Genomic DNA, 11,021 nt, shown 5'->3' with positions numbered 1-11,021 from the left:
GCGCGTCAAACACACTAGCAAATTAGTAACACCAGGCTACCAACCACCTCCTCGATTGATTGCCATGTGGTTTTATGGGTTGCAATTAGTTGAGTTGTCCTGTTGAAAACATAATGGCAGCCACAACTGTAGCTTGCCTACAGTTAACTGTTGAGGGTTTGTGCAGGATGTTACAAGTTGTACATGCTGCGACGCAGAGATGTAATGATTCTCTGACAAATCTTACATCACCTTTTAGAATCACCTCAGCTTGCTTGATAACCTCAGCGGAGACGATACCAAAAGTAGTAACAGGTACTATCCACAACTTTTGCTCAAAGGAAAACCAAAAAAAGTGAGTTCAGTTAAGCTGATAAAGGCAGAGGAAAAGAGGCTGAATATGACACAGTTAAAAAAAAATGTCACAAGAAGAAACCACATTATTAAGTTACGAGCTGAAAAAAACAATATAATTTTGGGGGGAAAAAAGAACTACTAACCTTATCTCTCTTGGATTTCAAGACATCAGACTCTCAGCTGTTTACAGGAGCTGACTGTCAAGACAAAGACTGAACACATGAACAAACTCCATCATGGTTTACTGATTGTGCCTTTTCAAGTGGGTCATTAAGGGCTCAGCCAACATGACGTTGCCAAGTCCCAACATATTTACTCGTGTTTTAATCTTGTTTAAGGTGGGAGAAAGAGAACGTTTCTTTGGACTTCCATTTAGGAAGCTATTAAAGTTTGTACTGTCAAAGTCCTCCATTCAGAATTGTTTGGTTTAAATTTTTTTATGTCAGTTTCAGTAAATGACCAAATCTAAATGAGTCATGCTGTAGAGCAGTCTCTTTATTTTTAGTGACAAAATTCTAATTACAGACATGAATTACGTGGGCATTTGATTACACTTCTAACAAAGTTAGCGCTGTAGCTTTAATTTAGCAAAAGCACTGGAGATCATGTTGATGAGTGTCTTGATTCCACCATCACTCCTGAAAATCTTCTCAATGAGGTTCCAGTCGTCGGAGCCCAATTTTTTCAGGTGATCAGTGAAATCAATGGTCTTTATTTCTTGTGAGAGAGTCGGATCTGGGCAAAAACCTGGGAGGTAGAAAAATGTGAATTACTTTAAATTTATTCCAGGGAAAATGCAGTTCATGAATGTACAACCTTCTTGACCATGGTTGTGAACAAAATATAGGTTGATTTAACGGAATAAAGTTAGGAGATGATGAACTTCAGGAATCCCTCTTTTCCTGTTTTAGTTCATTTGACAAAATGCTTTTGCTACAGACTGCAATGTATTTTGTTTGTTCTTAGTTACACCATACGATTTTCCTGCATCTGCTGTATGTAATGAAGACACAATCTACTTTTTATGTTGACTTGTAAAAATGTAAACAATTAATTCTGTTTTCATACACATTAAACACACGCAATAAACATTGCACATTATGAGAAAATGTAAGAACCGTGACGATCCATAACCTCAGGGGATGTACTGTACGAGAAAAATAACAGTTATGGCTTTAAAGCCTTGCATTCAGATAACACATTTAAAAATGTGCATACCTTTTTCTGGCTCCAGGATAGCAGGTGACGTCAAGTTCAGACACTCTACCTGCTTCTTAAACTCTTCCAGCTCAGCAGCACTCACCTTACTTCTCCTACCTGAAAGACAGAACAAGTGTTAGCGTAGGACCTCTGCAGCACTACTGGGCTTATAAACAGGTTTATTTATGTCACTTCAGAGATTAAAATACGAGGATACGACTGATGCTAGAGGCGTGGCACCAAGGGTGATAGTGTTGGCCATCTAGCGTTTCAGTAGACAGAAATCTTTATTTTCTTAACAAGGCTTTTATTCTGAAACATTTTCAGGAACCAATAGTGACTGAAATTAGACAATAACACTTTTTATGAGCAAGCATGATTATATTGGTGACATTATTAAATCAAAGCGATGGAAATATACATTATTAACTATTGTTCATATTGTATTTATAATTTATAGGCCTAGGAATACAATACTTGAGTACATGTAACTGAACATTGTACTTAAGCATAATGTTTCATGTAATGTCCACCATTACAGTGAGATGGTAGCAACAACCCTAAGAGATTCTCTCTCTCTCTCTCTCTCTCTCTATGTTATATATATATATATATATATATATATATACATACAGTGGGTACGGAAAGTATTCAGACCCCTTTACATTTTTCACTCTTTGTTTCATTGCAGCCATTTGCTAAAATCAAAAAAGTTCATTTTATTTCTCATTAATGTACACTCAGCACCCCATCTTGACAGAAAAAAACAGAAATGTAGAAATTTGTGCAAATTTATTAAAAAAGAAAAACGGAAATATCACATGGTCATAAGTATTCAGACCCTTTGCTGTGACACTCATATTTAACTCACATGCTGTCCATTTCTTCTGATCCTCCTTGAGATGGTTCTACTCCTTCATTGGAGTCCAGCTGTGTTTAATTAAACTGATTGGACTTGATTAGGAAAGGCACACACCTGTCTATATAAGACCTTACAGCTCACAGTGCATGTCAGAGCAAATGAGAATCATGAGGTCGAAGGAACTGTCCAAGGAGCTCAGAGACAGAATTGTGGCAAGGCACAGATCTGGCCAAGGTTACAAAATAAGTTCTGCAGCACTCAAGGTTCCTAAGAGCACAGTGGCCTCCATAATCCTTAAATGGAAGAAGTTTGGGATGACCAGAACTCTTCCTAGACCTGGCCGTCCAGCCAAACTGAGCAATCGTGGGAGAAGAGCCTTGGTGAGAGAGGTAAAGAAGAACCCAAAGATCACTGTGGCTGAGCTCCAGAGATGCAGTAGGGAGATGGGAGGAAGTTCCACAAAGTCAACTATCACTGCAGCCCTCCACCAGTCGGGGCTTTATGGCAGAGTGGCCCGACGGAAGCCTCTCCTCAGTGCAAGACATATGAAAGCCCGCATAGAGTTTGCCAAAAAACACATGAAGGACTCCCAGACTATGAGAAATAAGATTCTCTGGTCTGATGAGACCAAGATTGAACTTTTTGGCGTTAATTCTAAGCGGTATGTGTGGAGAAAACCAGGCACTGCTCATCACCTGCCCAATACAATCCCAACAGTGAAACATGGTGGTGGCAGCATCATGCTATGGGGGTGTTTTTCAGCTGCAGGGACAGGACGACTGGTTGCAATTGAAGGAAAGATGAATGCGGCCAAGTACAGAGATATCCTGGAAGAAAACCTCTTCCAGAGTGCTCTGGACCTCAGACTGGGCCGAAGGTTCACCTTCCAACAAGACAATGACCCTAAGCACACAGCTAAAATAACAAAGGAGTGGCTTCGGAACAACTCTGTGACCATTCTTGACTGGCCCAGCCAGAGCCCTGACCTAAACCCAATTGAGCATCTCTGGAGAGACCTGAAAATGGCTGTCCACCAACGTTCACCATCCAACCTGACGGAGCTGGAGAGGATCTGCAAGGAAGAATGGCAGAGGATCCCCAAATCCAGGTGTGAAAAGCTTGTTGCATCATTCCCAAGAAGACTCATGGCTGTACTAGCTCAAAAGGGTGCTTCTACTCAATACCGAGCAAAGGGTCTGAATACTTATGACCATGTGATATTTCAGTTTTTCTTTTTTTTAATAAATTTGCACAAATTTCTACATTTCTGTTTTTTTCTGTCAAGATGGGGTGCTGAGTGTACACTAATGAGAAATAAAATGAACTTTTTTGATTTTAGCAAATGGCTGCAATGAAACAAAGAGTGAAAAATTTAAAGGGGTCTGAATACTTTCCGTACCCACTGTATATATAGATATAGATATCTATATAGATATAGAGATAGATATATCTCTATCTATATATAGATAGCTGGAATATTTGTTGTGAATTCATGTCATCAGCGTGACAGTGTTAGTTCTTACTCAGGATCTGGAGACTTCTGAATGTGCTTCTTCCAATGGTGTTTGTTGAGTAGAAAACAACACAGTCAGGACAGCGGGTATTCAGCATGGTGGCAGAACCATTGAAAGGTTGAACTGACAACACAAACATACAACATATACAAAAAGGGTTGTTACAAGGCAGGACGCAAAGTCGAAATCTGTTTGTGCTTCAGGTTCCCTCAGTACTACTCACAGGTGGTGAGAGCGTTGTTCTTTATAGTCAGGTTATACGAGAGACTTATGCAGAGGCCAAACCTTTCAAAAGAAAAAATTAAAGACTGAATTGTCTTTCAACAAACAGCATCACTGGAGACTAGATTTTGGGACCGAAATAACCCGAGTCATCGTTGCTTGGAACAGAACTCACAAATCACCATACAATCCTTAAAATTGGGTTTTAAATTACATTTTCTGAATCTGAAAACTATTGATGCCGTCACTGTCATCAGCAGCCGTGTTGTTCAACCAGCTGCTGTCCACAAACATCTTCGTCAGCACTTTGCCGCCAGGTATGTCTGTGCTTTCTGCTATGAATATCCATTTCCCCAGCAGCTGAAAGAGACAGTGTTTCTCAGTTGTATAAGAGGACAAACGGTAACATTACTGCACTGTGTAATTTCCGTCAAGCGTGAAAATAAAGCATGCAAACAGAAGAGACGGAGAGAGATGACAGGTGAGGTAGCAGAGTTTCTTACCTGATCTCTTCCTTGGATTTGGAGAGGTTGGGTAAGGCTTTCACAGCTGGTCACAGGAGCCGAGTGTCCAACAGACAGAAGACTGAACACAGCCACAGCAACATGAACAAACTCCATCATGGCTCGCCCGCTGTTTGAGTAGGTAGAAGCCTTAAAGTGCTTTTAAGTTCCACAGCTCTCCTCACTGAATGACAAAGTCCTCAGTTGTTTACTTATGTGTTGCAATATAGCCTTGATTTCTTTTGGCTCCGAATGCTGATGAACATTGCTCTTTCCGCAGGACTCATGTCGAAGTCCTGCATTCAAAAACACATTTCATTGATTTAAAATATTGCATCAGGCCTCACTGATGTCACTGACACTTTGTGTTTCCACGAGTATAATGCGAGGCAGGACATTCAGCTTCCAGGCCCCTCGGCTGTGGAACCAGCTCCCAGTTTGGGTGTGGGAGGCACACCCTCTCTACTTTTAAGATTAGGCTTTAAACTTCCCTTTTTGATAAATCATATCTTTGTAGCTGTCTCAAATGTTTGTGTTTTAATGTGTTTTTTTATCATCTTATTTGCTTCCCGTATGTTCTGTACTTCTAATTGTAAAATACTTCAGGACAATACTGCACGGTGATTTTACAATTCAAATGAAACTGAATTGAATTGATTTTTAATCATTGGAGTCAAAGAATTGAAAGTCCAAACATTTTTGTCAAAGAAAGATGAGAATATCTAAATTAGTTTGACGACAGATTGCATAAAACATAAAAGACACACAATAACATGGCATACTGCTCTGTATATAAAGTAATTCCACAGCACCAACACAAGTACTTCTACTTCTGTTGCTGTTTTTGTAAAGGGTGTGTTTTTATTGAAGTAAATTTCTAAATACTTCTGGTTTTATTGCTACTGTGAACAGCGAGTTAAACAAGAGGAATCACTGAATGAGCAGTGAGTATGCACCGTGTTTGAATATGGCATTGATGAACATTTTACACTTTTGCTCCACGGGATTTCAAAGGAAATTGTGTACTTTGGATTTCAATATAACCAAAACATTTGATCATAAACATTTTACTGCTCAGGAGTTACTTGAAAATATAGTCAACATTACCTACAATACAAGATACTGGTAAAGTAAAGAGGTAGGATCCAACGCAGCATACCAAAGGTCCAAACGAAAGGAGAGCTTTGCACACGGTACAATGGGACATGGTTTAAAAAAAAAAAAAAAATCCAGGTCGGCAAACAAAACCCAGAGAGCAGACAGGATGCATGGGGCGGAATAGAAAACAGACACGGACCAACAACAACAACAACAACAACAACAACAACAACAACAACAAAACATAAAGAAATAAAGAAACAGGCAGGTAGAGGAGCGGAGAGCTGGGAGACATTTGGCTCTGGGAACAAAAGTCAACAGAATAATCTGCTGAGTGGTGGTGAACGAGCCTACTTACTTTACCTGACTTACCTGGCTGACGCTCTTCCCTTCTGTTTGATGCTACTGACGTCACCAGCTGCTGTGCCTCGCGTTGTAAACAATCTGCAGGCTGTTTCTTCAATTACAGAATGATCATTATTTTTCTATTGTTTCCACAGTGCAGCAAAATCCAGTTTCCAGCGATTAACCAAAACAGAATTTATAGGACAACAAACTTTAGTGCTACAGCGGTCAAAACATTTTTGCTCTTCCGGGGTAAATCACGTGACAATAGTGACCCACCTACTCATACCTGAGTTCTGGATATGAGTAGCCTACGGTGACGCCTAGTGTACACAGTAAATAACAATTAAATTCTGGTTTATTTCAGCAACATATTTATACTGAGGGGTCAATTAGTTGAATGACAGCCAGACTGACAGTGATTTAAATCTGTGTTGTCATTTCTATAATAAATTAATGCTGATGTTTCACTAATGTTGAATAAATAAGATAGCTATTTATATTTCTGAACACCTACTTTTCTCCTTATAGATCTAACATTGGTTTTACTTTGGCCTCGCTCTGATTTGGAGAATATAACATAGGCTATTATATTATGACATATTGGGTTTGATAAATATAATTGTAAATTGTATCACTGAACTTAGGGTTTAATACGGTTTTCAAAGGTCCAGTACAAAACTTTGAAGTCCAACCTTTATAGGATGAGTGGTTACCTCGCTACACACTGTTCACCTGACTAGAAGAGTGTTATTGTTGTCCCTGAATCATGTCTTTAATTTTTAACCACTTACCAGGACACAACTCTGGTATATTAAGGTATCATTGTGTACAAAAAACTATCAAGTTTACTGAGAGGCAAATTGAGGTTATATACTTTTATTAATGTCAGTGATGCAGACAGATCCTCTCCAAACCTGATGTTAAGTTCTGATTATTCAAATGACAAATTAAATTTAATATAGGTTTTCAGTTGATATCTTGCATGTGTATGTACCTACGTCCATATATCTTCTTTAGGACTATTTGTGTAATAAACACAATAAAAAAGGGTCTTAAAAATATCTTATAATATTTGTAATATGAAATAGCTCTACCACCATTATAATCTTAATTTTATTACGACGTCCATACTAATTTGTATTAGAAAACTTTTTTAATACAAAAAGGCTTAATCACAAATCAAATTAATTAAAATCTAATTCACAAACATGTCAAAAAAAGCATCAAGAAGCCTCGCAACACGATGTCCCATCTTGGCCTCTAACAAGGAGTTGAGGGCACTTAGGCCCTCAGAGGGTGGGATGTTGTCTGGGCACATTTCTGTGTACATAGACATAAAAAATAAAGATAAACACCATTGTATGACATTACAGAGCTACACACAGCATGGGCTCACGAGTAAATGTGTTCAAATTCTCACCATAGTTTGGGTCTGTCATGATGGGCGCCGACATGCCGAGACATTCTGCTTGTTCCTGCAGCGTTTCCTGGAAAGCAGGTAAGACACTCTTTCTCCTGCCTGGAAATAAAGATGTCAGAGTATGGGACAATCACAGAAGTTTCATTTCAATATGAAGCAACAGAGAGCAGTGGGAGTCACTGACTTCATCTGTGATTCTCACATCTGTTGTTGCTTTGATCTCACATAAAATAGCTCTTTTTTTTTTAAAATATTATTTCATTAGAACAATATTAATTTTATTTATTGTGTTCACTCAGGGTTTTTGGACTAATAAGTGAGTGTTTCTTACTGAACAGAAGAAGGCTGGTAAACGTATCTTTCCCAGAGACAACCTCTTCATAGACAACCAGACAGTCTGAGCAGTCAGTTGGCAGGTACACTTCCTTAAGGTAGAAAGGTTTCTCTGTATACACACACACACACACACACACACACGCACACACACACACACACACACACACACACACACACACACACACACACAGAGGAAATAATGTGAATGCAGGTTTACACTCAAAATAATCCCTTTGTGGCTCTTTTTCACTCACCGATCACCATTGTGCTGTTTTCAAAGGTCACATCGTACATTAAGCTTGAACATGCACCATATCTGTGAAGAAGAACATAAGCGGCATCAGTTTAGGATATCAAGATCAACTATTTCATCAGCAGAATGAAGTAACTAAAGTGGTGCAGACTGTGTTTAACTTTAAATACTTCAAGATGTTATAATCAACATGTTAAATTATCAACAGATCAAATGACGTTATGTATGTGGAGAGTGTTTCTTCTAGTTCTTCCCAGACATTTACCAGGTGACTCCAAAGTCCCTCCAAATGTCCTCATCTATTGATTGACAAGTTGTTTCTATCCCAGACTTATATTGTAACAAGACACAAAATATAGTGATTTGAAAAACCAAATCCTTTTTTATTATTTTTTAAATATATCATTAATTGAATGCTGCATCAGCATTTTTTGCAAACACATCTCATTAACAAGATATTTCCTGTATATAACAAAAAGAAAAGTTCCGTCCTGTTGCATTTAATCATGTTTTTTTCATCTGGTCCAGACTGTAAATCTGATTTGTGAAAATGCTTGAACCATCAGAATTCCTATTTAAAAACTCCTGTGGGAATCGCGTTGGTCTCAAATGTCTTATTTTGGGTTCTGTGGTGTGAGAGTGACAAGAGGGAATTTACATTCTCTGAGTCTGGATGAGGTTGAGGACGTTGCTCTGGGGGGTTGCGGTGATGTTCAGCCACGCACTGGTCATCAGGCGGCCCAGGGAGCGGCTTCCCGGGAGGTCAGAGCTCCCGCCGACGTACAGCCACTTTCCCAACATCTGGAGCACACAGACGCACAGTAGACGGTATGACACTCATGGGTCATGGGAAAGTTCTGTGATGTTTGAGATATTTAATATGATGCCACATAGAAAATTAGTAAAGCTTTGTTTTACAGGTCTTTGGTTTTAGATATTATCTGTAAATTTTCCCTAATAATTTAGATTAAATTATCCAGAAATAACTTTGTATTTTAATTACTGGGAAGATAAAGGTTCTAATAAGTACATAATTGAATAAATCCAACTGATTGCTGTGGCACTGTGTCTAATCCGTCTTTTCATCAATGCACAGCACGTCAGCTCAACATGCAAAAATGTGAAACAAACAAAGAACAATGATTAAGAAATGTTTACTCGTGCTTAAACTAAAAAAACTTTCAAGGACAGCCCTGCTTTCTCTTTAATTAGAGCCAGATTACATAGTTCTTTCCAGGAAATGTTAATTTTTTTTGGAAGTGAAAGGCCTGTGAAAGAAAGGGTTAACTGGGGATTTGCTGGGGCCAAAAAACAGGATCCAAAGAGAGATCACAGAGAAACCATGGCACGAGTACGTGTACAGCATGTACTTTATTTTGAAAAATTACTTTGGAGATTTACTTTAGAGGGGCAACACTTCATTTATAGCTGCAATGACTATGCCATTTATCAATTAGTTGACTCACAGAAAAGTATTTGTCAACTATTTGGATAATTGATTAATCATTGAGTAATATTTCTTTATTTAAAAAATGCAAAATTTTTCAAATTGCAGCTTCGTAAATGTGAATGATTTCTGTTTCATTTATTTCTCCATTATAATAAACTGAATACCTTTTAGTTGTAACAGTTGGTTAGGTCAAAACAAGACATTTGAGGCTGCACCTTGGGCTTTGGGAAACTGGATGACATTTCCCCTCCATTTTAAAGATCAGACAGGGAATCAGTGAAGTGAGAAATTAGAGTTAGAAACAAGCTTGAACACACTGGATTCTGCTTATGGATTCAAATTTTCCCTCATAGCTTGATCTGTAGCTCTGCCACAGAAGAGTTTTTATGATTCCAGTTTCATATCTAGAATTAATCAAATTGAATTTGATTCAAAACTGAAGACAGTAGATGTTGCTTACCTTTACATGATTAAAGCTCTGATTATGCAAAACAAAATTCAACATGCAACATTCAATTGTATCTGTCAAAGTATTACTTACTTAAACATCATCCTTTCCCGCTGATACACAGCTCTCTGACTTCATTCTTTCTTGCTTTTTATAATCTTTGTTTTAAGTCTGATGATATTTAAAACCCGGAGCAGGATTCTTATGAATCAAAGCAAAACAGTGGAGAACTTACTTGTTCTGTGCTGATGGTTATTGGTTTCAGCAGACTGTCACAGCTGCTCACAGGAGCAGAGTGTCCCAGTGACAGAAGACTCAGCAACACAACAACACGCTTCATCCTGCGGATGGCTCTTTCCTCTTTGTTTCCTCAAACTTTACTTCAGAAGCTCTTGCAAGTGCCTCTCTGTTTGACTGAATTTGTCCCCTCTGGATGCAGCAGATATCCATGTTACTGTGTGGTGACATAACCAAAGTAAACAATCCAGGGGGAAACTTTGACCTGTTTGTAGTATGCTAAACCCGATCCCTGGCATGCTGTTATACAGTATTCATTCTAATATGTTGTCCCTAATCTTTCGGATAATCCTCGCTGATCGGTCACTGACACTCATAAACACCTGCGATCTCCACAAAACAGGTTCACACTCTGCTGTTCGTCACACCTTCATGCTCACATATTGTCAGGTTTTCCCACTTTTCACTGGAAAACAGCAACTTTCAAATGAATCAAAGGCACTTATTTTTTTTAGCACAGAGAACAACACGCTATTAACGGCAGCATCAATAAGTTAGAAAGTATCCAGATCATTTATGATACTTCAGTCAAATTAGTATCACCGCAAAGCAAAAAGTCCCCAGGTCTAAGTCTCACAGAAGTAAAAGTGCATCTCAAGTGTAGTTGTAAGCAGATGTGAGTGTTTATTAAATGCCAACATCTTATGGGCCTCCAGAACTGCAGACTGGTGTATAAAGACATAATGAATGAGAATCCTTCTTTAAAACATGTCCTTATATAAATTTATAATTGT

The 11,021-nt window shown here is 38.5% G+C and overlaps 2 protein-coding genes across 2 annotated transcripts; both read right to left on the bottom strand.

The window, feature by feature from the left end:
* Nucleotides 1-813: 813 nt before the first annotated feature.
* On the bottom strand, nucleotides 814-4,813 carry LOC138209576 (uncharacterized). Its single transcript, XM_069168252.1, has 6 exons — nucleotides 4,638-4,813; nucleotides 4,349-4,494; nucleotides 4,136-4,197; nucleotides 3,922-4,035; nucleotides 1,555-1,653; nucleotides 814-1,083 (listed from the first exon to the last, which is right to left on the bottom strand). Exons 1-6 carry the CDS (start codon nucleotides 4,755-4,757, stop codon nucleotides 902-904), a joined length of 723 nt encoding a protein of 240 aa, XP_069024353.1. The 5' UTR covers nucleotides 4,758-4,813; the 3' UTR covers nucleotides 814-901.
* A 2,130-nt stretch (nucleotides 4,814-6,943) lies between these two features.
* LOC138209577 (uncharacterized) lies at nucleotides 6,944-10,430 on the bottom strand. Its single transcript, XM_069168253.1, has 6 exons — nucleotides 10,226-10,430; nucleotides 8,751-8,893; nucleotides 8,094-8,155; nucleotides 7,835-7,948; nucleotides 7,504-7,602; nucleotides 6,944-7,403 (listed from the first exon to the last, which is right to left on the bottom strand). Exons 1-6 carry the CDS (start codon nucleotides 10,328-10,330, stop codon nucleotides 7,279-7,281), a joined length of 648 nt encoding a protein of 215 aa, XP_069024354.1. The 5' UTR covers nucleotides 10,331-10,430; the 3' UTR covers nucleotides 6,944-7,278.
* Nucleotides 10,431-11,021: the final 591 nt, after the last annotated feature.

This window comes from Embiotoca jacksoni, unplaced genomic scaffold (genome assembly GCF_022577435.1).
Source record: "Embiotoca jacksoni isolate LCO1_2020_lvr unplaced genomic scaffold, fEmbJac1.0.p SCAF_4, whole genome shotgun sequence".
Lineage (NCBI taxonomy): Eukaryota > Metazoa > Chordata > Actinopteri > Embiotocidae > Embiotoca > Embiotoca jacksoni.
Note: the sequence above shows the minus strand (reverse complement) of the source record. Positions and strands in the feature narration are given on the sequence as shown.